We start from the raw sequence: 25,726 nt of genomic DNA, 5'->3' as shown, positions 1-25,726 counted from the left end.
GTCACATTTAAACACACACAGAGTTTCTATGAGTTCATGAGCTTGTTCTAGTTCTGCCTGGTTAAAAAAGAAAAGTACAAAGGATTGAAATTTTGTGCTACTTTATTTTTTATTCTGTTATTTTATTTATTTATATAAGTACTTTAATTTACTTTAAGATTATTTTAATTTAAGCATTTTTTTATGAATTTTAATTTATTTTATTATTTTATTGATTTAATTTGCCTGAAGATGATTATTTTGTACTTTTGTCTGTTTGAGTGGTTGTGTTAAAAAAATTAATCAGGCGTTACTCAACAGTTACTCAGTACTTGAGTAGTTTTTCACCAAGTACTTTTTTACTTTTACTCAGGTAATTATTTGGATGACTACTTTCTACTTGAGTCAAATTATTCTGAAGTAACAGTACTTTTACTCGAGTACAATCTTTGGCTACTCTACCCACCTCTGATGATTTGTGACCTCAGCAAAGACTTTCCTAATGAATTTATGTTTGTGATTGTTACTTTCACAACCTATTAAATAGAACATGATACCCACGTAGAGCAGGGTATAAGATGAAGCTGCGCCTGTGGTTTCCGTGCACTTGGAGCTTCTGGAAATAGTGGAAGAGCTCCAAAAAGCCCATTTGCCTCTAATAAATCTTTGTTGGTGCTTCCTCACCAACAAGTGGTCCTGCTTGCTCAGGTCATAGCAGAGAGGCAGAAAAAACGGCAGCGGTATTTGTTTTTTTAAATAGTGGTACACACTTGTTTGATTACCAGGTGAGGCACAACAACACCACCAAAGAAAGTGAAGCTAATGCACCTGACAGGGACTACAGAAAAACAAAAAATACCTACATTGCAGTAGCTTTCAACACAGCGTTAAAGGTCACAAAGCATATTACTACAAATCAACTCTCATCTGACTTCTTTTTGCCATAGTACTGTCAAAGTATACAAGAAACAACTCATAAAAGCTTCGTGAAGCGAGCCGCTGGCGCAACAATCATAAATGAAGAGTCAACTCTAACCACGATGCTTACAGACAGAGAACAGATAGTCAACCAGCTTGTGGGACTTGCTTTGAATGCTGTAGCCTACAGAGCGTCCCATGAACTGTAACACTACGTACTAGCGTCAGTAGAACATGTTGCACTTAGACATCATCCGGACATTAGCGTGAGAGCAATGTTTACAACATGTCTGATGACTGGACAACTTTACTACCACATCAAAACCACAATGACAAAAAAGAGCAAGCCAGCGACCGATAAGACATTGGTAATCTAGCACTTCTCAATTCAATTCAGACCAAGTTTTCCCTGAATGCGACAACCAGACATGAGAGAAGACGGGAGAGCAAGATGCCCAAGTGAGGGAATGCTACAGAAGGAGGAGGAGGAGGGTTGCAGCAAAGAAGAAGTAAAGCGGCAGGTTCAGCAGATTGGCATCACGCTCCAACAGCTCCGAGGTCAAACGGACAGCCGAGCTGATTTACTGTACAGTCTGAAGGTGAGGAAGAGACGGACGGAAACAGCTGAGCAAGGCTGCGGAGGAGGGCAGAAAGCAGGAATAACAGAAGCACTTCAGATGAAGCAGGGCGCAGAAAGCAAAAACAAGAGGCTAAAGGCTCAGAGAAAGGAGATAACAGAGGGAATATGGAAAAACACCGTCAAGGCCGGCGTAGTCCACCGACTAAAACGATAGAAAGTCCTTCATTCAGGAGAGGTGACTCTGTCTGGAAACATACCAGAAAAGGAAAAACTAAGAGAAAATGAGATTTTGTTATTGACATGAAGCATGGCTAATTGACTCGGGTCTAGGTGTGCAGCAGTGCATTGTGGGTAAGTGGGGTGTATGGCCTCGGGGAAGATGGGGCATGGATGTAGGCTAATGAACGCACTGCCAGGTGTGAGTGTGTGCGTTTGTGTGTAGGCATGCGTGTGTTCCCTGGATGTGAGCAAAACAAGCCCATCTGCTGTTCCCACGGTAACAAGCAACATCCATCTCAGTCACGGTTCATAGTTCATTCATAGGGCTTCAGAGACTAAAGCATGTGTGTGTGTGTGAGTGTGTGTATGTGTGAAAAACATCAGAAATGATGCAAAGAGGAGGAGCTGTGACACGGCGTCCAGCTGCAAACAGCTGCAGCGGTTCCTGGCCTTCATGTCTCGTATGTGGCAGCACACATGCATGAGCTTATCGCAGAAACGGATAAATACAGATTGTGAGTGAGCCCCGTAGCCTGCAGGCTGCACAGCTGAGACCCTCTGACAGCATTTCATTACCACTGATACTGCCAAGTCGTAATGCATTCTTTATTTATTCACATGTCATGCTGTTATCGCACCACATAAATCTTAAATAATAAAACCGGCCAGTCTATTCTAGGGGGATTCTGTGGGTCTGCATCGTGCTCGCCTTGACTACAGTACCACTGAGTTGCTTTATTACTTCTGCTCCTTCATACAACATAGTTCATATTCATAGCTGTGTTTATACATTAAATTAATAACAAATAATTTTATTTTTGTTTTTGGCCAATAAATACAAAAAAAGCAATTACAATACTTAGCATCATAATTACATAGTAATTATTGATCAAACATTCATGTTTGAGCAATAATAGACATTCATAGTTATTGATATTACAGGTTTGTAGACCATGTCCTTTAGGAGTGGAGAAAAAATGGCTTGGCTCCTCGACTAAATAAATGACATTTCATCACTTCAAAAATAAAAAGTGAAACTTTTCAGTAAAATTGGATGTTTTGAAGAAATATGTTTTTTAGAATTATTGACACAGTCCTTGTTGTAGGTTGTCAAAGAGAATTTACGTTTTCCTTTTCTTTTTATGGGCAAAACAAACCATCTGTCAACATAGCCGTGGGCTCGCTCAACTGTTGTTGCCCATTATTCACTACGTTATTACATTTCAGCTGATCTATCACTCGGAAATATATGATAGAAATAGTTACGATCTGTAGAAAGAGTGGAAAAAATGAACAGCCGAAGCAAGAAAGACATCTGATTGATAGGCATACTTCTACATATTACTATCAAACTTTACATTGCAAAGGCTTTGTCATCTACTCTAACTTAGTAAATCGTGCAGTACAATCAATGTTTCAAGCAATATGTTCTGAGTCAGCATTTTGGCTAAATGTAATTTGGTGAAGGATGCAACGTTTAGTTGACACATTTGACTCAATCAGTTATGAAAATGTATTGATGCCTCGTGAGAAATGGAATACAATCACACCGATAACACTGCAAAACTAATTCCTAAAAAAGTTTTTAAATCCTTTAGAACACAATTTCAGAACATTTTGCTGGTTTTAAGAATTCTAGTCAAGAAAAGTTTCTTACTCTCTTGGCAAAGATACTTTCTGCTTAAAATAAGACAATGGTGACTAGATTTATGGAATATGAAGCTTATTTCTGGAGACCATTCTTCAGGGGAGAAGGTTCATTTGTCACTAAGGTACTGCAGGACTTGCAGTAACTGCACAGCTTGCAATGAGAACGGCCAGCAAACGACGGATGTGTTGCTGCATCGCAGCAGCTCCGCGTGACGCCGGTTTTGTGCACTATTGGTGAATTGCATGTGCTAGACAGCTGTCGTATGTGTTTTAATTTTACACTATTCAGGCTTTTATTTTGAAACTGCCACATTTTGTGCTGTGTACTAAGAACGTAGATGTACAATTTGAAGTAAGACTTTTGTACTATTAATGCTTTTTAATTAGCATATAATACATTTTACATTTGTATATATCCATATATATAATATGAATATATACAAACACAAGATGCAATTTTATACTGCGTTGCATTACGCACCAGAGAAATGCACAAGACGGTTTAGTGCGCAAATACACGACACCAAATGAGTTAGGTGCTCAGCAGGTGGGGTGCACAACACAAGTGTGGAAGATGGAAAATATCTAGCGAAAAAATAAGGGGAAGGACTTTATTTTCCAACTCGTCATTGCTCGTATTTAAGTGTGCCACACACGATGGCCTTCAGCACGCTTTCATGTTCTTAACCGCCGGAATAAACTGAAATCTTCCTGTAGGTGAGGGCGCTGAAGTTTGCAGCTGACTAATTATATAAGAAAAAAATCTGGATGCATGTTTTTAAACTGGATAGCTCTCCACCTAACGAACGGATATCTGCCCCTACGGATGAGTCGCCGACCAACACGATTGTGAGTCACAGCCTTACATCAAATGAAATAAAAGTACCAGACACAAGGCGTACCTACTCATGTCTAAAGTTTTACTTCAATTTGTGAGTGTTTATTTTCAAAGGGAAGCATACTGTATCTGCTAGCTTGTGTTTTTTTCTGCTCTGAAATAATGGTGCGGTAGCTGGAGGCGTTTCAATCACCAAACAGGAGGAACAAGCAGTCACTCTACTTCACTCCATCCTTTTCAGAGCCTTTCATGCCAGACTTTCTCACCTCATGCTGCTTTCTGCGGGATGTGTGTGTTGTGTGCACGTGCAAATGCTCGCATGTGCGGTGAAGAGGTAAATCTCCCATGGTTCTTTGCTGTGTGACTTCCAGCAGATAAGGATGATAAAAAAAAGGAGAAGATACTTTGAAGTTTTATGCAGGTCTTAGGAGAGAAGAAGAGGAAAGAGAAGGAGGAGGAGCAAAACGGGGGTATGCAGCGGGTAAAAATGGCTGAAAGCGCATGGAAATAGAGAAAGGGAAGGAAAACAGGTTAAACCCCTTAACAAGATGAAGAATTTCTTTGAGCCTCATCCTAATCTAGATGCCGTCTGTTTGTTTACGTCCCCCATGCTGACATGATTGTAAGGTCATCATGATATTAACGACCGGATAAGTTCGCTGTAGCTCCACGCCGCATGTTTACTAACCCCAATAACTCTACAATCACGGCCTTTTCAGAAGATTAAAACTGATCTTAACGCACTAACTGCTCGAAAGGGTCGCTCAGTTCACAGCCACAGCTGTCAAAACCCTCGCGCACACGTGCCGTGATGCACGGACGTCCCAGTCACCGTGGGTGAGGATACTGTATAAAAGCCTGTATGGCCCAACCGCCACTTCTGCTGCAGCGCATGTGTGTTCGCGTGCATGGCAAAGTGCATCGTCCCAGAGAGGCAAAGTGCTCCGCGCGCTCTTTAAATATTCACCAGCCTGAGAAGGAGAACACGTTCTGTCGTCAGGGAGAAAGCGACTGCCCCCCCCCCCCCCCCCCCCCCACCCCATCGCCTGTCCTTGCTGCTCCTCTACCGCTTGGAGACGGCGAAGTCACGGCGAGAGAGCGTGAAAGAGAAATGTGACAGGAAGTGGGTTTATCGCTGCCGAAGCCGAGAAGTCGAGGAGACGCTGGATGAGATGACAGGCCGAACGTGTCGTTGTTCCTGAGTGAATGCGCGTGTCCGTTTGTGTTCTGTGGGACTGATCAATGACCAGCTGTCCTCTAAACCTATCCTTGCACCCATCAAGGAAGAAAAAAATTACATCTCAAATTTGGATGACATGGAAGTGTGAGTAATCAATTAGCCGACAAATACGCCTGTCAGTCAGTGTTTTGTCCAACGCCCAAGCAAGATTGATTTTATTTATTTTTGTTTCCCACGTGGCACCTTCTGAAGGAAAAAGAGCCTCCCTACTTTAGAGAAGTGCATTACCCATAAGCCCTATCAAATATTCACAGGCATCGAGAGGAAAGAAAGACAAGAAGTACAAAAGCAAAGCTATGATGAAATTTAAAAAAAGAAAGGTGGAAAGGAAGAAACACGGATGCAGGCACAATGGAGAGGCAAATGATCAGTGACAAGATGAAGCTAAAGGAGGAAACAGAGCTTGGAGGAGGAGGAGGAGGGGGGAGGAGCAGAGAGAGAATCTGTTTTAATTATTCAGCATTACCGTGTTCTATATTTATGGTCCTTTTAAGGACGCCAGCTGAAGCTATATGTGTTCGTATCATAGGCGCAGGCTGTTTGCTTGAAGTACGGCTGGCTCACTGGGGGCATTTCAACTCGGAGACCAGGGGACGCGAGGACAAAAACGTGATCGCACCTTGATAAAACAAATCTGCAAAAGCAACGGATGAAAAGAGAGATGGAGGGGAGGGGGGGGCAAAAAGTAATGTGACTGGCGTGACTGAAGTGATATTTTCACCCCAGATAGTCATTTATCATTGTTCCTGTCCTCACCGCTTTTTGCTGACGGGGCACTCTGCAACAAAAACAATAACTTTTCAAGACTTTTTCTTCTTTTTTAAGAAAAAATTGAAATGACATTTTAAGTGCTCACGGGGAGGAGAAGAGAGCGGGAGAGATATGGAGAGAAAAGAGAAAGAGAAAGAGCACCTAGGAGCAGATCTGTATCATTTAACTATATGGGGTAATGGAAGAGTTGATAAACCTGTTATCTCTGGTTACCAGACGCACAGAAGTGCAGCTGCACAGCACATTACTGGCCTTCTATCAGCACTGACATAAAACACCACCATGACACTTGTATACACGGACCAAGGAAAGCATGCATGGATGAAATGCGTATCCTTGCGTTCATCGCATGTACTGCAGCAGAGCATTTTCCCCGTGATGACGCCCTCAGTGGTGTTTGGTGGGGCGGCTCCTGGTGTAGATAGATCCCCATGATATCGTTCTTCACCTCAGCGTCAAGCCAGATGTTTAAGTTCTGTTTTGATGTGTATGTTGGGGGGGGGGGGGGGTTATGTGCGTGAAAATGTGTTTTTAATCCGGAGTCTGTCAGTTTTTATATGTTTGTGTTGATTTTATTATGTAAAGCACTTCTTGCTACTTAGTATGAAAAGTGCTATATAAATAAAGTTTGATTTGATTTGATTTGACTTATCACAGCCGTCTTTAGGGGATATTTTCATATTTAGCTAAACAAAAAAAAAATCTCACAAACTGTTTCTTTTTTTCATTTTTTTCTTTTTGCTTCATCTAACAAAAGTCTATTAGTGACGCCAAAGCACGCTTATCCAGTTCTTCTTATCCGGTCCATGGTTCAAACATGCTCCAGGAAATACTTGTGCGCTTTAAAAAATAAAGAAAAGGCACTTGCCAGACTTGTCCCTTTGTAGTCAATAATAACAGAAACAGAGTAAAACTTGCCTCTGGATAATGAAAAACCATAATTTGCTTTTGGTATAGGAGAGATAAAACAGTCCGCTGACTCCAGCCTTAGCATTTTCTCACATCTTAGCAAAACCTTCTGACTCTACATCTGCTCACTCCACAGCACACTGACAAGGATCCACCCATCCATGTAGAAAATTGTCTTTTCATGTTACTTTTCTGGTATAACAAGTTTAAAAATGATTCTTAGAGAGCCAGAGCAGTTCTAGTTCACTAATACCCACCAGACTGAGGGTCAATTTATCATCTCAGTGAGTCAGAGGATTCGCCTGCTCAGAAGACATTGATCCTCTCCAGATGAGGCACCTTGACTGTGTAAAAAAACTTTTAAATGGATGACATTTTTGCAACTGCAAGTGACGGCTTCGTATCTGTGCGTCCAGTCTTTTAGACCTGCTTTTCTGCAAAAACTGCAAAACACTTTAACGCTTCGGAACTAAAGTTTGTGTCTCTGTGAGGGCTGCAGATATTATAGATCTTCAATTTTCTTGTCCAAAAATCCATGAAAACTTCCACTCATATAGAGAAAAACAAAGGCCGAGTAGACACCTTCTAAGTTTGTGTGAACCTCATTGACCTTGTATGATTTTATTCATTACACTTTGTTTTAAGTCCAAGATCATTTACAAAGTAGGACTTTTCAGGACAATGTAAATGTTAACCAGAAGTAAAGGAAGAAAATAATTTGGTTTTTATGTGAACATCACTGAGTTTTATAGACTGTGGCATGGGTCGCTTTCTTCTTTCAAGGGGCCGTATAACCTCGCGTTAAAATGTCACAGCATCAAAACCACTAAAAGTTCCCATTATACATCAAGCAATCAATTTACAAGCTCAAATGCAAATGTTATGTGTAGCTGTCCTCCTTTAGATCAAGTTGGCTGTTTGGGAATTTTTTTGTTCAATTACTGGACTACCCGGACTCCTGCTTGTCCAAGCAGCTACAAACGGCATTTCAAGCTCTCATATCTACTGATGTGACACCTAAATAGGAGGTATTATTGTCTTGACAGGTACGTTTGCAATGCAATACAAGAGTGAGCATTGTCTAGCGTTGGTTGAATAATAATCATCCTGCCTTGACTGTGAGTGCAAGTGTTGAGGGGACCTAAGCTTCCTGTCACAGCCCGTAGGACCTCATTAATCCAGGTCACCACTGCTAACCTACACCAATAAACCACAGCCTTGTTACCATGGCAACTAATGGGCTAATTTACAAGCTAACTTTAGCTAGTTCCCATGTTTAGCTTTGCAGAAAAAAGCATGACTAATATTCAGCTAAATATGTACTTTTACTTTAGTATAACACTTTAATTGAACTGGTATGATCTTTTAACGTTTGTTTAAGCCTTCCTCTCTTGTGTACATCTGTCTACACGTTCGGGATTTGTTTAGCTGCAGCTAAAGCTAAATTAAGGGAGAGCATTCATTTTTCAATTTTATAAATAATGTATTTTGTTGGCTTGTTTATTTGTTTTAAAAAGCAAATACATAGCTTATGTTGTATAGGTTTACATCTACTTATGTGAGTTTTATTTGTATTTCAGTTATAAGAATATTACATTTTTTTTATTTCAATTTAACATACACTTTTAATATTCTGAATCCTTTATTTGTTGACCTGTAATATTATATCATGAAATTTATACTCAAGGTTACCATATCATCTGGATCTCATACGTGCAACCACTACTGTCAAAGGTATCCTGTGGACTGACAATATATGGGACTGTATGAACAACAGCAGGTAAATGGGCCATGACTTTCACTGAGACGGGCGCAAGCAGAGTCAGCTAAAAAAATGGTTATACACAATTCTCTTGTTCTCTATTCTCTCGCTGCGTCTTTTTTCCCTCCTCCTTTGTGTCATTCACCCAGAAGCACGCACTCCTGAGGATGCCAGATTATTTCTGAATGCGTGAAGAAGTGCGCCTGACCCGTATCTGACCCCCTCATTTGGTCCAATCAGCTGGGAGAGGAGCACCTCTCCATCACCACCTGACCTTGCCTCGCCGCTCCATTAAACAGGCCACCTCACACACAAAATACAACAGCTTCACAGGGGCTTACGTATGTCAATACGGTCCACGTATTTAACGAAAATGCTCATTGTAGCAAGGAGTGACGAAACAGGATGGTGCCGCCTCCTACGGAGTAGCAAAATAAAGCAACAGGAAAAGGAAGCGAGGACCACAGAGCGTTAAACTATCATGGAGGGAAGAGGAAGCTATGACAGCAAAGTGGTCTGACAGATACTGCTTAGAGTCCATCTGACAGCTAAACCGCTAAAACCACGGGGATGTAATAACTGCAGGTTAACTTAACACAACAAAGAAATGTTTCATCTTAAGATACCTTGCCTGTAAGAGTAAAATTAGAAACACACTGCAACAAATATAGAAGAGACAGAAGAACAAAATGAAGGATAATGGGGTATGGAAATTTCCGGAAAGACATGTCCTGGATTCTGCTCTTCACTTTTGAATACGCTCCATTTCTCTTGGGCTTGTGGGCTGCTTTTATCTCCAGCGTTCTTTCCCATACTTCTGTTGTCTGTTTCTTTCAGTTATACTTCTCCTCTTTGTTTCATATGGACTGCTCGGAGGCAGCTGTGCCTTTAGTAGAAGAGTGGTCCTTGGGCAAGATACCGAACCCTCACATTCCCCCCAGTCTGCTCACTGGTGCGTGATCGTTTAGACAAGGCACTGCATATTTTCATCCAGAGTTACATTCAGTTTTTTGTATTTTGTATTGACGATGGGTGGACTGCTGTGTGAAGTCTTCTGCAGCACATCCCAAAGATTCTCAGTGGGGTTTAAGGTGGGCTTCTGCAGCCTGGCCAACCATCCTAATTCCTTTCCTCTTGAATTAATCCAATTAAGTACAGTTCAACTGATGCAATTAGTCTGGAGCCACTAGATTCGACTTTGAATGCACCAGGCCAGTACCAATGAACACAGGAGAACTTACCTCTGGATGACACTGGATAAGTACAACCAATCAGGGAAATGAACATGAATGTGATATAGGCAGAGCAAACACCCGACTAGTATCAACTAAAACTATTCAAAATGGAGCTCATAGAGCGCTGGTGGCATTAGCATTTCTACCCTGACCTTTCTTGATTGTTTTGAACAGCAGCCTTGACAAACTCCTGTATAAAGTTTCGTAAAGCGTGCCCTAGCCATACTGCAATTGGTTTGGTTCAATCTTTTCCCATTTCACAACAGACAATTTTCACAAAGTGACTGGGCATGGCTGGGCAGACTGTGGACTCTGTGGTGGCCAGTCCCTGAAAAACTCTTTCACAAAATAAAGCCCAATAAAGCCTAGCATTTTCACCTCAATATATACTCAAGATGAGGCAAAAGAAAGAAAAAAAATGAAGTCAGCTGATCTCATTTTTGGGCAGATAATATTGCTGAACCCTCACCTGACCAACTGAAAAAAACCCATATCATAATACTGGCACCGCAGGCCTGCACAGTAAACACTAGACAGGGTGGGTGCCTTACTCCCATGTCTCCATCCCTTTGCTCAGGGTAAATCTGGAGGCATCGCTTAGCCTCACTGATAAAATGTTTATTTATGGCGACACAACAGCTCAGTCCAACATATCTTGTGTTCACTTTACATTGTATGAATGGAAATCCTCATACTTGTACTTGTAACTGATCTCCAGACAAGGCTTTTTTAAGTTTAGTTTTTCCATCCACATTTCTTCATGGAGGATTATGAGTCGCCATTTTTGCAATGTTTTCCAGTGGGAGGCTCTTATCTTTTTACTTCGCTAAATCCTAATTTTCTTTTGGACAGTTAGTATTTAATATGAAATGCTGTTTGAGTGTTTGAAGGAATGCGTGACTGAGAAACACACTGTAAAGCACTCTGTAGAAAAGCTACGCTTGAAACGCCCGGTATAAGTGTAGGCATTTTACCAACGACGCTGGAGACATAACCACAAGCTTTAACGTGTACTGCCTCAGACTGAAAGAAGTATTTAGCGTTAATGGGAGTATCTTACCTTGTAAACCTGCCCGTAGGTGCCATTTCCCACCAGCTCAACCAGCTCGAAGATGCCAGCTGGATCCTGGAGAGACAAAAGGACACACAGAGGAGTGATCAACATGTATACATTCAACAAAATAGTCTTTGACTTCAAAACACCAAAGTAAAAATAGTACACACACACACACACACACACACACACAAAAGAAGAAGTAGAACACGTGTCTGGTTTACACAGTGACCACATGTTACATGACTATCTTTTTATCCAACGATGAACAGGAAGGCCCCCAGTCAGTCTCATCCTTTAGTCCAGGTTGAAATAACTATTTTTCCAAGAGATTGTGATCAAAAACTAGATTAATCCGTTTTCCACCACAGCTGCATGTCTACATATTATCCATTCAAAAGTGTGAGCATTAAAAGCAGTAAAGATGACGCCTGCCTAATGATAGCAGGTTGATATTGACATTGATATTCATTGTTAGGTTATGAAATGTGTTGAGTCACTTTGCAGCGTTCATCCAAGTCCACGGCTTAGTTCATACTTGTTGTTTTTGTCCTAATGCCGATTGTGACTGCGGTTCAAGCTTCATTCATTTGCAGAGGGACCCGGGCCTGCAAACTTGGAATATCTTCTCCGGGTTGTTATGAAGGTGTCTGATCAACGTTGATCTTTTCCCTTCAGGACTTTGCTTTAACTCAGCAGCCTGTGTTTCACCTCCAAGCTGCCTCGGTTTTAATGCACTGCTCTAAAATACAATGTTGGACTGTTTGGAGCACACTTCTAGACTAGGTAATGATTCAGTCCAGTGTCGCTAGGTTGCCAACAAGGAACTGGAAGCACCTCAAACTGAGCATAAAACCCGTTGACCCCCACAAACTCACCCCCCCCCCCCCCCCCCCCCCTGCTGCCTGTTGCTACGGCATTCCAACAATAGCTGGTATTCACCCTGTCCTTCCTTCTCGCCCTCTTCCACTCTCTCTGCTCCACCAGCTTCTGTTTTCTCAACCAGCTGAAGTCCATCTATGTCTCTTTTGCTTCCTTCTTTATCTACACTACCCTCTTCTAACTCTGACAGCGTCCATGGGAAGTCTCTCTCGCCAACACTCCTCTCCTTCGACTGGTGAATGACTTTCACAGTCACAGGATCACTCCCCAGCTTCTCCTGTGCATCTCTTGTCGCGATGATAACTCAAAACGACTCATTTCGTGCCCTCATTTTAAACCGCAGCGTTTCTGTGTTGAATGTGTCTGTATAGGTTTACTGAGAAAAATAGAATTACCACAGAAATGCCCTTTATTTAGGGTATGTAGAGGGTGTGAAGAGTATTACAACAAATAAGTAATTCAAGATGACAGTTTAATACAATTGTTGGCCTTTAAAAGCTATCCAGTGACAAATACAGTCATCCTTCGTTTTCAGTAACTTTCCGTCCATGGAGTCTGACAGTGTCTTGAACTTTTCATCGGCATCTCTGAAGTAGCAACTGCAGCCTTTCAATTTTAGGGTTTAGAGGTGTATGGTCCACAAAACAATTAAAGAAGGTCCCACAATTTCTAAAAAAGGACTTAAGTTAAATAAAGCTGGCTTTCAATGTCGGAAGATTGCTGCGCTACACAAAAACATGCCACATGACATCTTTTTATCGGGAGTTTTCAAGTTCCTGTGGTGTTCACACTATGTGACTGAATAGCAGTGCTCAATGCTGTTATAAAAGTTATTCCACAAGTAATACTTTCATATTTCAATGCCAATTAAATCTCCACGTGCTTTTAACAACAAACCCCAAAATAATAAAGATTTATTTCTTATTTCCATTCTGAAAGCTCAACCATGCGCTCCAGTTCAGTTCGTCACACCTCTGCTGTTTCCCTTATTCAGTCTGTCAAGAGGCACGTTGTCTTTCTCACGTTATGCACTTCACATTCATGCCATGCCTGTGGATATTCACTTGAACTTGCAGCCAACTTTGGTGGTATCACATGTAGCTCTTTGCGTGATGAAACAATAGACGGAGAAGGAAGTAATACAGAATTAATTCCAATGGTGGAAAAAGAGAAAACTATATCTTGTGTTCCAAATTTCAATAGAGGCGGTGGAGCTTTTGCAGGAGTGTCTGTCTCAGTAAAAAGTATATTTATGCTTTTGCTCTTTCCCCTATCGTACCCCAGTTTCTGCATTTCCATCTCTGCCTGCTTCTGTTTGTCTCTCTCGCTGTCTCTAAATGTTTGTTTCTGTTGGTCTCAGCAGACCTGTCAAACTGTCAGCTGTTTCTGAAGACAGGACCTTGTCCTTTTCTTGCTCTCTCCTTCCTTTTCCTGTCGTTTTTTTCACCCCCCCTTCCTTTTGTTGTGCTCCACAGTAACCGACACACATGCACAGTCCTTTACACACACACACACACACACACACACACACACACACACACACAAAAACACACAAACACGTCGACGAAATCATTCTCTCACTTTCTGTCTCAAGTACATCCTCCTGCTGTCTCTCTCTCTTACAGTCTCAAAACCACACTCGCATGCATACTCACACACGGAGCCAATCGCGCACGCCTACACAAGGCCTTGTGCTTAAATGCACTAACAAGTATGAGTGGGAACAAAATGAGGAGTTTACGTCTGACAAAATGCGCGTGAAGTAGATAAAGTCGGACGGGGGCTTCTAATCAGCACCGTTCTACAAACTTTCAGGTTGTTTATGTTGTTACTGCCGCTTCGGCTGAAACAGGTGGGGGGTTTTTTTCTTCCCCTCACTTCCTTTGCCTCTCTTCAAATCTGTGTGTGAACGTGCACGTGTGCGTGTGCATGTGAGTTTGTGTATGTGAGGGCAGGGGAGGGTTGGCAGTTGCATGAATAATGTCTCATCCTGCATGCACAGTTCTGACAGCAACTCCCAAGACACATCTTACCTATCAGGGCATAATAAAAGCTCATGGGGTTCTTCTCACGTCTTAAAATTATCTAAATGCACCCAGAGATTTAAAAAAAAAAAACAAAAAAAAAAACATACTGTGTCATTACTTATTTACCAAAGTAAAAGCCCTGTGCAGAAGCAATCCATAAAACACAAACACTCATACAGTAACAGCCAGGTGATACTTATCAAATGCACATAATTCATTGATCATCAGCTATTCTGGGCAGCTCGCATGGAGTATGTAAGTGATTGAAAGACATTAACAATGTTGTTAGAGAAGCTATCATAGTTAAAAACCTAAAAAAACAAGGTCCAGAATTGATCAGGGAATAGTTGATAATTGCACAACTTTCGATAAAATCTTTTCAATTCTTGTCCCCACCTTGAAAGATGTTTCCAAACATTTACAAGTCCATACAGTGAGCCAGAGTGTTCAAAAGTAGAAATAATCTAATAGATTTGTCAATCTTACAGGAAGTTGACATCAAAGCAGTTTTAACTCAAGGTCGTACTGTGCGGTACACACAGATATTGCAAAATCCCCAAGACCCACATCTCAGACTCTGCAGGCCTCAGCTATCATGTTAAAAGTTTATGACAGTGCAATTAAAAAGGACTGCATAAGTATGACTTGGCCGAAAGGGCTGCCAGGAGAAAAAACCTCTGATCTGCAAACAGCGTGTCACCATGGCTTAGCCTGGCCAAGATGCAAGGTTCCAGAAACAGTGGAGATGATTTGTTTCAATGCACAGCTCCATGTTTGTTGAAAACCAAGCAGAGCATAGCAGCAGAAAAACAAACATGCCTTAGAAACTGTCGAGCACTCTGTACTCTGAAATATTCTCAAGTCAAATATCGGACCATCGGTCAGCACGGCTAGAAGTCCTGCAAGAGGAAAAATTATGTGAAGCACACCTGCAAACGTGCAGGAGAAAGTCTGAAAAGAAAAGAACCGAGATGCTGCAATGGCCCAGTTGTTCAAAAGAAGAGTGGGCCAACGACATCTAAAACCGTGTGGGAGGCTGATAATGTCGTACAGAAACTATTACTTCAAGTTATCATTACTAAAGTTAACCTCGCCATCCATCCTGAAAAAACAGTCTGGTTCCTTTAAATCCAACTTTGATTTCCTGGGGAAATAAAAGTTGAGTCAAAAGCAGAGACTCAACTTCTGGTGGGGAACACATGATATCTTTTTTTTTCTATTTCTAAGGCATCTTTAAAGGGAGACGGTATGTCTTTTTTACATTTGTATACAACAGAAACATTTAAACTGGAAAAGACTTGCACACACAAGCAAAAGAGGTTGTGCTGTATATGTATGTACATACAGGAAACACAAGCACCAGGGGACAAATGCTGCAGAAATGCATGAGTCTCCTCTGGCTGCACACATGGCACACAAAGTAATTGCTCTGGTCAGAAAAGGAGAGCATTTTTGTTGGTTGAGTTCATGAATAACCCTAGGCTCCATGACAAAAATATAGCACAGTATCGTTCATATTTTATAGGCCACTTGCAGACTGAGCTCTCAGCACGTGCCGGCCTTTGTTCATGTATTTCCACAAGTGTGTGCGTGCACGTCTGTGGCTTTAAAGTTCCCTATGACTACACCAAATCTGCATTTTTCTCAAATTATGTTTCTGCTGAGCGTTTGCAGGGGTCAGATGACTACCACATGACCTCACTGGTGGCCACTGAATCACTGTGCATATCTTCATGAGGCTGCTGAGAAGAAGCAAAAAACATGTACATTTACAGTTTCTTCTAATACATGCTGAGAGTGGGAGGAAGAATAGTCAAAAAGCTGAGACAGGAAATCAGATGTTCAATTTCTTTCCAAAAAAGCCTCAACATCTGAGGTGAGATTTGCCTTCAAATCTGATGACTGAGCAAGTTTCTTTTGTGTTTTTGTTTCGTTACTTCATCTACTGGTGAAATAACAAAACCCACCAAAAGAGAAGAACTTCCCTCATTTTCTATGCAGTATTCATTGCAACACCTAAAGCATGACCCTGAACTATGATGAATCTTCACTTCATAAATTTACATTTCTTCAAAAAAGAAAAAAAAACCTACAGGGGATGCAACGCATTGCTAGAGGAGATACTTTCAACCAACTTTGTGTACATTCTTAGAAAGAAGACCCCCTTTTTTTTGGTTCCAGCAATCTTTCCCTTTGCTTTTCCAACTGAATACCCATTCTTCTGGGTTTTGTTCACAGCTTAGTTGGAAGAGATTTGTTGTAACTGTGGGCTCATGCACTTTAAGATGAATGCAGCGGTGGATCCACTCATTTCTCCAAAAGGGAATATTGGTCCATGGGCAGCTGGGCCATTAATAATGGATTTTAGAGTGCAGGGCTGCAGTCCTTGTGAAAGGCACTTTATAACATGTGTAAGACTGCATTCATTCTTTCATTCTGCAATCCAACCTTAATCCCCTCCACAACATTGCTAACCTTCACTCTTATCCAGACAAAAGGTCATCCAAATTCTACTCTTAATGCTAAAACCACTGCGAACGACTGATTTAAAGTGTAAGTAACTGCTGCGAACAGGCTGACAAGCTGTCATTTAAAAAAGCACATGACTGATTGAGCTATAGATAAAACTTTGACAGAGCAGTCAGCCCAGTAGCTCCCAGAGTTTTGTTGTTTTGTTTTTTTCGCCCCAGATCAACCCAGCTGGTGCAACTATCCTCACACGGGGTCAGCTCTGCCCCCTCCCTTAGATGGGATTATGTTCGAAATGAAATATCTTCCAATTATCTCTGTTGCCTTGACTTGCATGGATTGGTTTAGAGGCAGTAGAGTGAGTGGGGAGCAGTGGGAGGAGGAGGGCCAAGCACTGTGATCACCTGAAAACACTGAAAATCGAGGATTTAAGGGGCACAGTCTAGACTTTATTCCAGTGCTTGACTGAATTGGCCTTTCAGTTAACAGAAGTTAGCAATTTAAGCTTGACTGCTAACCTACCATGTTAGCTATTACCTTGCATTCACACTGATCAAATCTCATGCCATCCATACATGCTCATTTCAGATGTTGCGGCTAAAAAGAGGGTAGGGATGGGCGGTATGGACAAAAAAATGTATCATGATCATTTCTGGCATTTAACCCAATAACGATAAAAAAAAAATCCCAATACAAAAAGTGTCATCAACAGGAATATTTCTTTCTTTCAGGCTCATTTCTTTCTTTCTTTCTTTCTTTCTTTCTTTCTTTCTTTCTTTCTTTCTTTCTTTCTTTCTTTCTTTCTTTCTTTCTTTCTTTCTTTCTTTCTTTCTTTCTTTCTTTCTTTCTTTCTTTCTTTATTTCTTTCTTTCTTTCTTTCTTTCTTTCTTTCTTTCTTTCTTTCAGGCTCATTTCTTTCTTTCTTTCAGACTCATTTCTTTCTTCTTTCTTTCTTTCATGCTCATTTCTTTCTTTCTTTCTTTCTTTCTTTCTTTCTTTCTTTCTTTCTTTCTTTCAGGCTCATTTCTTTCTTCTTTCTTTCTTTCAGACTCATTTCTTTCTTCTTTCTTTCTTTCATGCTCATTTCTTTCTTTCTTTCTTTCTTTCTTTCTTTCTTTCTTTCTTTCTTTCAGGCTCATTTCTTTCTTTCTTTCTTTCATGCTCATTTCTTTCTACTTTCTTTCAGGCTCATTTCTTTCTTTCTTTCTTTCATGCTCATTTCTTTCTTCTTTCTTTCTTTCTTTCAGGCTCATTTCTTTCTTCTTTCTTTCAGGCTCATTTCTTTCTTTCTTGCTCATTTCTTTCTTTCTTTCTTTCTTTCTTTTTCTTTCTTTCTTTCTTTCAGGCTCATTTCTTTCTTTCTTTCTTTCTTTCTTTCTTTCAGGCTCATTTCTTTCTTTCTTTCTTTCTTTCTTTCTTTCTTTCTTTCTTTCTTTCTTTCTCATTTCCTCAATTTATCGTTTTTACCGTGAGATGACAAATTCTTACCGTGGGGAATTTTTTTGACGGTTTATCGTGAATGGTAAAATATCGCCCATTCCTAAAAGAGGGTACAGTAGAGTAGATCCAATAAACAATCGTTTTGAATAGAACCAACCAAACCGGTAAGCAGGTTCATGCCTTCAAGACATTAGCAACGGATCCCTGAAGTCTTGTCGTGAGAAAGGGAACCCAACCAATGAAAGTAGAGGCCAAGTTAACCCCTTGAGCTCTTTGGTATGTTTCCCAGAACATTCTTGAACATTTTTTGCTGCATAGCAGGGCACCTCCGACTTTCATGAAGGTTGCAAAAGCAGCTGCCAAGCAGTCGCAAGTCCGATAATAGACCAAACACCACCTTTACAGCACCAAATGGTAAACAGAGCTAGAGGCTAACTAAAAAGCACAGTAGCGCATCACAGTGAATTCCCTGCATAACTGAGACTGTTTTCAAATCTACAAGATTTCTTCTTGTCAAGGTTATGCAAGCCTACACTTTATCGACAGTCCACTTTCTCCGTGCATTAGACAAAAGCCAGGTGAGAGCAGTTAGTGTCCAAAGAAAGTGAATTTCATGAAGTGAGGCGGATTGAATTAAAGACCCTAAGAGGATGATAGGAGTCACGCTGGGGCTGGGTCTGCCTCTTATAAAACCACTTACACTTCACGACATGGCTCACCACGGCTGGCTTTCTCAAGTAGATGCAGTGGGAGACTAATTCCCAGTACATCCCATGCAGACATGTACAGTACATTTACACGAGTCAAGCCTTAATCACAGATTTACAGCCTGCTGAAGACGGCTGCATGCCGCGGGGTTTGTTCTGCAGCACTAAACAACACACCCGCCCCTCGCCTCTCGCCACCTCACACCTCCCCCTGTCATCTCTTCGCTCAACCGTCCACCCTCTTCATCATTCATCTTTTCTTCTCAATTTTTGACTCTCGCTCTCTCCCTCTGTCACTTCCATCCATCTTTCTTACCGCTCCGCACTGCACCACGAGATTCAGACACAAAGGCGGGATCCGACTGTGGACTCGCTTACTCGCGCATGAATCTCTAAAGCACTTTTGATCAAGTGTAAAATGTGTACCTGTGGATCAGAGCATGACGGGAGAGGAATAAAAAAAAAAATCTGATGCAAACTAATAGTTGAATGTGTCCCTCATTATAACCAAAGAACGCTGCAGTTATAATTTCAACATCTTTTGAAATGTAATTTCCATTTATCTGTTAATCAGACACTGATGCGGGTATACAATGAGCTGCATTCCTCTGTCATCCTTCATATCAAAGACGTTTTCCAGGAAAACAACACTTTACGCATTTTGTACACGCATAGCTGAGAATTAAAGACTTAATGCAACTCCATTAGTGACTTGTGGGGGAGAAAATAGGTCAACTAGAATCAGGCAGGCAGAGTTGAAGGCAGAGTGGGAGGGAGTGGGGCATTTCTCAGTGACAAACTGCCATACAGTATATAGACTATTCATGAATAAGCTCTGTGTAAGCCTTGGGCACTGCTGTGGCCTCGTTACTATGGCGTCTGTGGTGAGGGGCCGAGGAATGTGGCCTTACTGGGCAGTAGGGATAAAAAGGGAGGGAGGGAGAGTCTACAGAGAGGGGTGTCTGCCTCGGACTACTTCAGTCACCGGTCACATCTCCACCTTTAGCCCGGGCTCCGCCTCTGCCGTCTTCTTCTTCTCCGTCTACTCCCTCGATCTCCCACCGCCCCTCTAAATCTCTCTAAGCTGCATTCATCTTCGCACCTAACGTTTTTCTTTCATCCACTGCTTCATCCTTCTGCCTCCACCTCCCTCTGACCATGTCACTAACCCTGCATATTCACCTGCTCTCCCTTTCATGTCAGATCTCACACCTGAGTCCCCACACAGCACATTTCTCCAGTGCCAGTATGCACCAGTGTGTGTGTGTGTGTGTGTGTGTGTGTGTGTTGTGCTGTGGCTGTACTTCCTGCTGGTTTACCATCTGTTGCTCTCATCAGCTGACTGGATGAGCCAGGGCTTCTGACGCCTGCGACCTACGTGCGCTTGCATCCCTTTACATAAAAACCACTGTCTGTGTCAAACCGCAGCGTTTCGACCTCGTGTCTTTTGGCTGTCATTGTCGAGTCACGGCACGACGGGTACCGGGCCGCCCACCCCCTTTACCAAAGCTGGCCTTTTCTCGCTCAAGTGAAATGAGGTGCACCTACACAGGTGCTCCCGGGGTTTGATGCGCGACAGCAGCAAATGTCGCAGAGAGCCGGCGAGGCTCATGAAAGAAAGAACAACCACACGGACAGACAGAGAGAAAAAAAAAAAAAAAAACGAAAAAAAAACGCAGAGCACAGCAGACATGAAAAACCACTTCTCTCTCCACTGTACTTCCCACTCATTCTGTCTGGTTCTTTTCTCTATACATGCTTGTTTGGGTGCCTAAACGCTGCTCTGGCTTCGGAGAATCCCCGGCAATACACACTAAATTAGTCGTAAGCACAATGCTCCATCATAACAAGCAAGGCCGCAATTATAATCACCAACAACCCCCTCTCCAGTGCATCAGAGACAGCTGACCTATTTCCTGTCTAGCCAGTCCAGCGATTGACTCCACGCACATCTTGGCCTCATCCAGTCATGTGAAAAGGAAACTATACGCTCTCTCAGTTTTAAGGTTTTACATTATCCACACATAATATAAGCAAATTCTGGTCTCAAGTCACAAATTTAAATCACATGAGATGTTACACCATGTCATTGTTAGGGTGACGTCGCAGCTAAGCTGATATAAATGTCACATAATGGGCCCAATGTTGCCTAAATAGCTGGAATAGGTGTCAGATAACAGGACACACCCATGAGGCCAATCTAATTTACTGCTTTTTCTGCATTAATGTGCAATAACATAAGATCTGATCTATCAGTCTATTCCACATGTCAACACCCTGAAGCGGTATTGGATGATGTGCAAATTCCAAAAAATCCCTAGTCTTTGTTTACGAAACAAAATTAACCCAAAATACAGAGGCAATGAGTGGAAAACTAAGTATAGCCTTAGCGATTACATAAGAATGAAGCGAACATCAAACAGTTAAAATGACTCCATTAGTCTATTATTGAATTGTAAGAGGTGTAAACTGTTTTAGAGACCAGAACTATCCGAACTGAAGCAGTTATGAGCGAAAACATAATACGTGATTACAGCAAAGTGGCAATTAATGAAAGCACAAGGGGATTTTGACTCTAAGGCTAAAATAAACAGCTATTTTAAGACTCTGGCAAGCACAAGGAGGAGAGTTCGTGGCTCCTGCGTCCATATAACTGGATCAGCGCTTAAGTATTTACTGTAAAATAGGTTTAACTTTAACATGTAATGATGTAAAGGAGTCCTACGCAGCAGCTCGCTGTTTAACTGCAGACTTTGTGCAACATTTGCTTGTCGAATTCAACGGGCTTGCTGACACAAAAAATTAAACCGTTTTTTTTTTGTTTGTTTTGTTGCATTTTTTAACTTAAAAAGTTCAAATTCCTTTGGTTTGTCTGTAGGGACCCTATCCACCCATCACATAGGTGGAAGGACATTTTTGAGTCTTGTCAGAGGCTTAAAAGAGCAGTTTATGTTTACATAGGTGGTATTATGCACACACAGTTCTGAACCTCTTATAACAGAAAAATATTTGGCAGTTTACTGGTCTGGAACTATCGAGTGTCAGTTAACACAATGTCATGGAGGAAATAATACTGAAAACAACTGAACAGCTGGAAAATATCCACAACGGCTGCCAATCTTTCAAGGAAGTGACATCAAATTGTCCCGCGGGCATCAGTTAGGACATTAAATATGGAATTTGTTGACAGCACAAGTATAAAACATACTGAACAGGTATGTGTTCTTCAGAAGAGTTTTATACCATGGCTCCTTTGTGACCCTTCTTCCACAGCAAACCAAAACCGATCAGGTTAATGTCTTTTGGATAGATTATGAGGAAAAACAAACACAAACACGAATACCTCAGACCAACTGTCAAACACGGGGGTGGCACAGCACCTGGGAACCTGGAAGTCAATGAGTTGACCGTGAACTTCCACCTCTACCAAGGTTTCCTGGCCTCCTAAGACTCAAGAACGCGTTATGGCCTGCGCTCACAGAACTTTATTCAAATGCAGATCCCGAGAGCCAGAACTGAACTGGGTAAAAAGGCGTTCCAGTTTTCTGCCCCCTCAACCTGGAATGATGCGCAGAAGGACTTGAAATTGGTTGAGCTTGTATCCTTGGGTAAATTCAAATCAATTTTAAAAGACAGAGAAATTAGCTCTCTCGGTTCTTGTGACTGCCCCGTTGTGTAAATTTCACTATGGTTTTACTATTGTTTCCCCCGAATGTGTGACCGACTGTCTGTGTTTGTATGTATTGTTGTATTGCTTTTATGCTGCCATTTTGGCCAGGTCACTCTTGAAAAAGAGGTTTTAATCTCAATGAGTTTTTTACCTGGTTAAATAAAGGATATAAAAAAAAGCTTGTGTAATGATGAACAAAAATGCATTGCTATGCATCCCAATATCCCAAACATACCAACACGACTACAGCAGAGTGGCTGGAAAACAAAAGACCCAAGCTGTTGCACTGAGCCAACGTCGAGTATATTTCAGTAGTGGGACCATAAAAGAGCCTTGCTTCAACAAACCCCCTCAAACCTGAAGAAACCGGACATCCATGACACACTTCTGTCTTTTACTCAGTGTTTGTCAAGTTAAAGATGAGATTCTGTACTATTCCACGTGCTGTTTCTTATCTATAGTTGTATTTACCTTATTTTAAGGACCCTACGGAGAGAGAAAAGGTTTGTTCTTTCATTGTCACATAACTAATAATGTTTAACTGATCTGGCACAGCAGATGAAACACTTCAGAGGATTAACGTTCAGGTTCCTTGAAATTTCTCTGGAATCCCGTGTGTGTCTCATAATAATTGTTGACTGCAAACAATTATTTAGCCACCAAAAGTCGTCAAACATGTTTGCAAAGAAAAGATGAAGCGCTTCTTTACTTCCTTTGCCCGACACACTAAGGTATACTTAGGTATAACCTAACTAAACTGTACAGTTACACTATTACACTTTTGTCGTGCAAAAGAAGTAAAGAAGCAATTCAAATCTCCCTTTCTTTCTATTTTTTTGGCTTGTTCAAACTGAAACTATAAAACACTGGCTCTGACTGAAAAATTCAACCACAGTCGCCAGGTTTTTCAGAGCTGCTCACTTCCATCCGATAGAATATTTTTGTGGTTTCCACAAAAATTTCAATAAAGTCTGAGTTTTTAAGCCAAAGTTTGCACTCAACAAAACTTAAATTACTTATGAAACAGGCCAAAAAAAAAAGAAAGAAATTCAGGACCATAAAATCAGCCCGCATACAACCTGAACCTCACACGCAAAAATGTCATGAGCTTAGGTGTCAGCAAATTATTACTAGTGATGAGATTACTCATATTAATCTCTTACAAGTGACCTGTAAGCACTAATATGTACACATGAGTCCTTGCGGTTGCCTCTGAAACCTGTGGAGGGACAAACATTCAGCATCATGTCTCTGAAAGAACAGGACATGCATGCACTGACTCCCAATGTACAGACACCGCCCCCCCTCCCGTTTCTGTTCCATTCCCCCTCTCCCCTTCTTCCTGTTTTGATGTCCTCCTTGCCATTCTGTCTTGACAGTCCTTCCTAGTGTAAACTGTGCCATGTGTGACCCTCACAAGTAATGTTTTTTTTTACAGGGTTGTTCTATGCAAACACCTGATTGGGCTCCCCTGTGAGGATGACTCCTGTGCAGAGGGGGCAGGGAGGTGGGAGGTGGGCACAGAGATGTAACGCTAGGAGACAGGGTGGCTGGCAGACAGACGGGGAGGTGCATTCAGTCAGTCCGACAGACAGAGACAGACAGATAAGGGAGGCAAACCGCGCAGGTGGATGAATGAACATTTGCAGCTGAGATAGAGACACAGAGAGGCGTGAAGAAAGAGGAAGAGGCAGGGACGGAGAGAGTCAGGGGGATAAACATGGGCAAAGAAGCTGACGGAGCACCTGGTGAAGGCAGGCACACATGCGACCGCATCATGAGCGAGCCGGAGGAATGTGGCTTCCTTTCTCAAAGCAGCAAACAGGTCTGAAGCTGAAACGTTCTCATGTGCAACATGCTTCCCTTGTACGCCGCTGACTATAAGTCTGGCAGACACCCACACACTGGAAACACACACATGGAATGACACACTATGCCCAGTGGAGCGAAAACATGCGTATCCAGGCATGAGCCGGCCGGGGCGCAGGAGGCTGACTGTGCATGTGCGCGCTGTAGTTTGTTTGAGCCACCGATGAACAAAAGAAAGAAGTGTGGCCGTATTGCAGCGTGAAGGGATCCGGGGATCTCTGAGAGGAGTGCGACCACAGGTCGGTTCGAACCTTTTCCTGTTCCCTCACTGACCAAACACTGAAGAAACAGCATCGAAAACAGCATGAGAGGGGAACTAGTTTGAGTTTTTGACAAATGTGGCTCGAGAGAATCGGCAGTGGGTGGAAAAAATAGGTTAAATTCCAGTGTGAACCAAAGGCTGATGAGCCTGTAATAGGCTGGCCCAGAGAGAGGGAGAGAGATAGGGGGATAGAGAGAGGGAGAGGGAGAGAGGGATAGAGAGACAGAGAGAGAAAAAAGAGACACAAACCCTGATCCAGGTCAGCAAAAATCACAGCATCAACCCCCAACCCCCCTGTTACTGACATGAATACACGAATCAGCTGTCAGGTTTCTCCACCTAGATATAAATCCATCTATTAACACAAACACACACACACACACAGTCAGTCACACACACACATCCGCATTTTGCTGCTCTGTCCGTTATTCAGGGCGCACCGTCAGGTGCAAGTGAAGCAGAAGCGCGCACACACACACACACACACACACACACACACACACACACACACACACACACACACACACACACACACACACACACACACACACACACACACACACACACACACACACACACACACGAGTTTCCAATTTTTTCTAGAGAAATAACTGCTCGCTTCATCTCACCCTCAGAGCCGAAAGGTCGATTTCGTCCAGACTCCGAGCTGGGGAGTCACTCGCCATGATGAAGGAAACAAAAAGCCCCTCTCAGCTGCCAGAAATCCCGAGACGGCCTTTTTTGCCGTCACGACCGACAGTGTGGTCTCCTGTGCGGCTGGCTCTCTAGTGTCCCCCCGCCACCTCCCCTCTCTCTCCGGGATGTGTCAGCAGCAGGAGAGAAAAATAATAGCGGTCCCCTCGTTTTGGACGGCGGCGGGACGAGCTGCGGGTCGGAGCGCAGCTAGAGCGCAGGCGCGCGCATCAGCACCTCCACGTCCATGTCTGAGGGATGGAGACGGCAGAGCTGTAGGGAGAAAGGTGAGGCGCTGCGCTGCGGAGGATGGGTAGCCTCTGCTGCTGCTGCTGCTGTGACAGCCAGTCTGTAGATATGCAGGGGAGGGAGGTGGGAGTGGAGCGGAGCGCACCGCCGCCTCAAGCCTGAATTATGGTTCCGCGTTAAATCGACGCAGAGTCTATGCCGTAGGCTATGGCGTAGGGATACGCGGCGACGCGCACTTTACGCCGTAGGCTCTGCGTTGGTGTAACGCGGAACCGTAAATCAGCCTTCATCAGCAAACCCCGC

The 25,726-nt window shown here is 42.5% G+C and overlaps 1 protein-coding gene across 19 annotated transcripts in view; it reads right to left on the bottom strand.

The window, feature by feature from the left end:
* Window positions 1–25,511, bottom strand: part of LOC133461954 (TRAF2 and NCK-interacting protein kinase-like) — an 82,766-nt gene extending 57,255 nt beyond the window's left edge. For all 19 annotated transcript variants that reach the window (XR_009784238.1, XR_009784239.1, XM_061742991.1 and 16 more), the window contains exons 1-2: window positions 25,111–25,511; window positions 11,162–11,227 (exon numbers count right to left, since the gene is read on the bottom strand). Coding sequence is in view for 17 of the 19 variants with exons in the window: in XM_061742991.1 (XP_061598975.1) it covers window positions 11,162–11,227; window positions 25,111–25,167 (123 nt within the window). In the remaining 2 variants the exon portion in view is untranslated. The remainder of the gene's footprint in view (window positions 1–11,161; window positions 11,228–25,110) is intronic.
* Window positions 25,512–25,726: the final 215 nt, after the last annotated feature.

Source organism: Cololabis saira, chromosome 16 (genome assembly GCF_033807715.1).
Source record: "Cololabis saira isolate AMF1-May2022 chromosome 16, fColSai1.1, whole genome shotgun sequence".
Taxonomy (NCBI): domain Eukaryota; kingdom Metazoa; phylum Chordata; class Actinopteri; order Beloniformes; family Belonidae; genus Cololabis; species Cololabis saira.
Note: the sequence above shows the minus strand (reverse complement) of the source record. Positions and strands in the feature narration are given on the sequence as shown.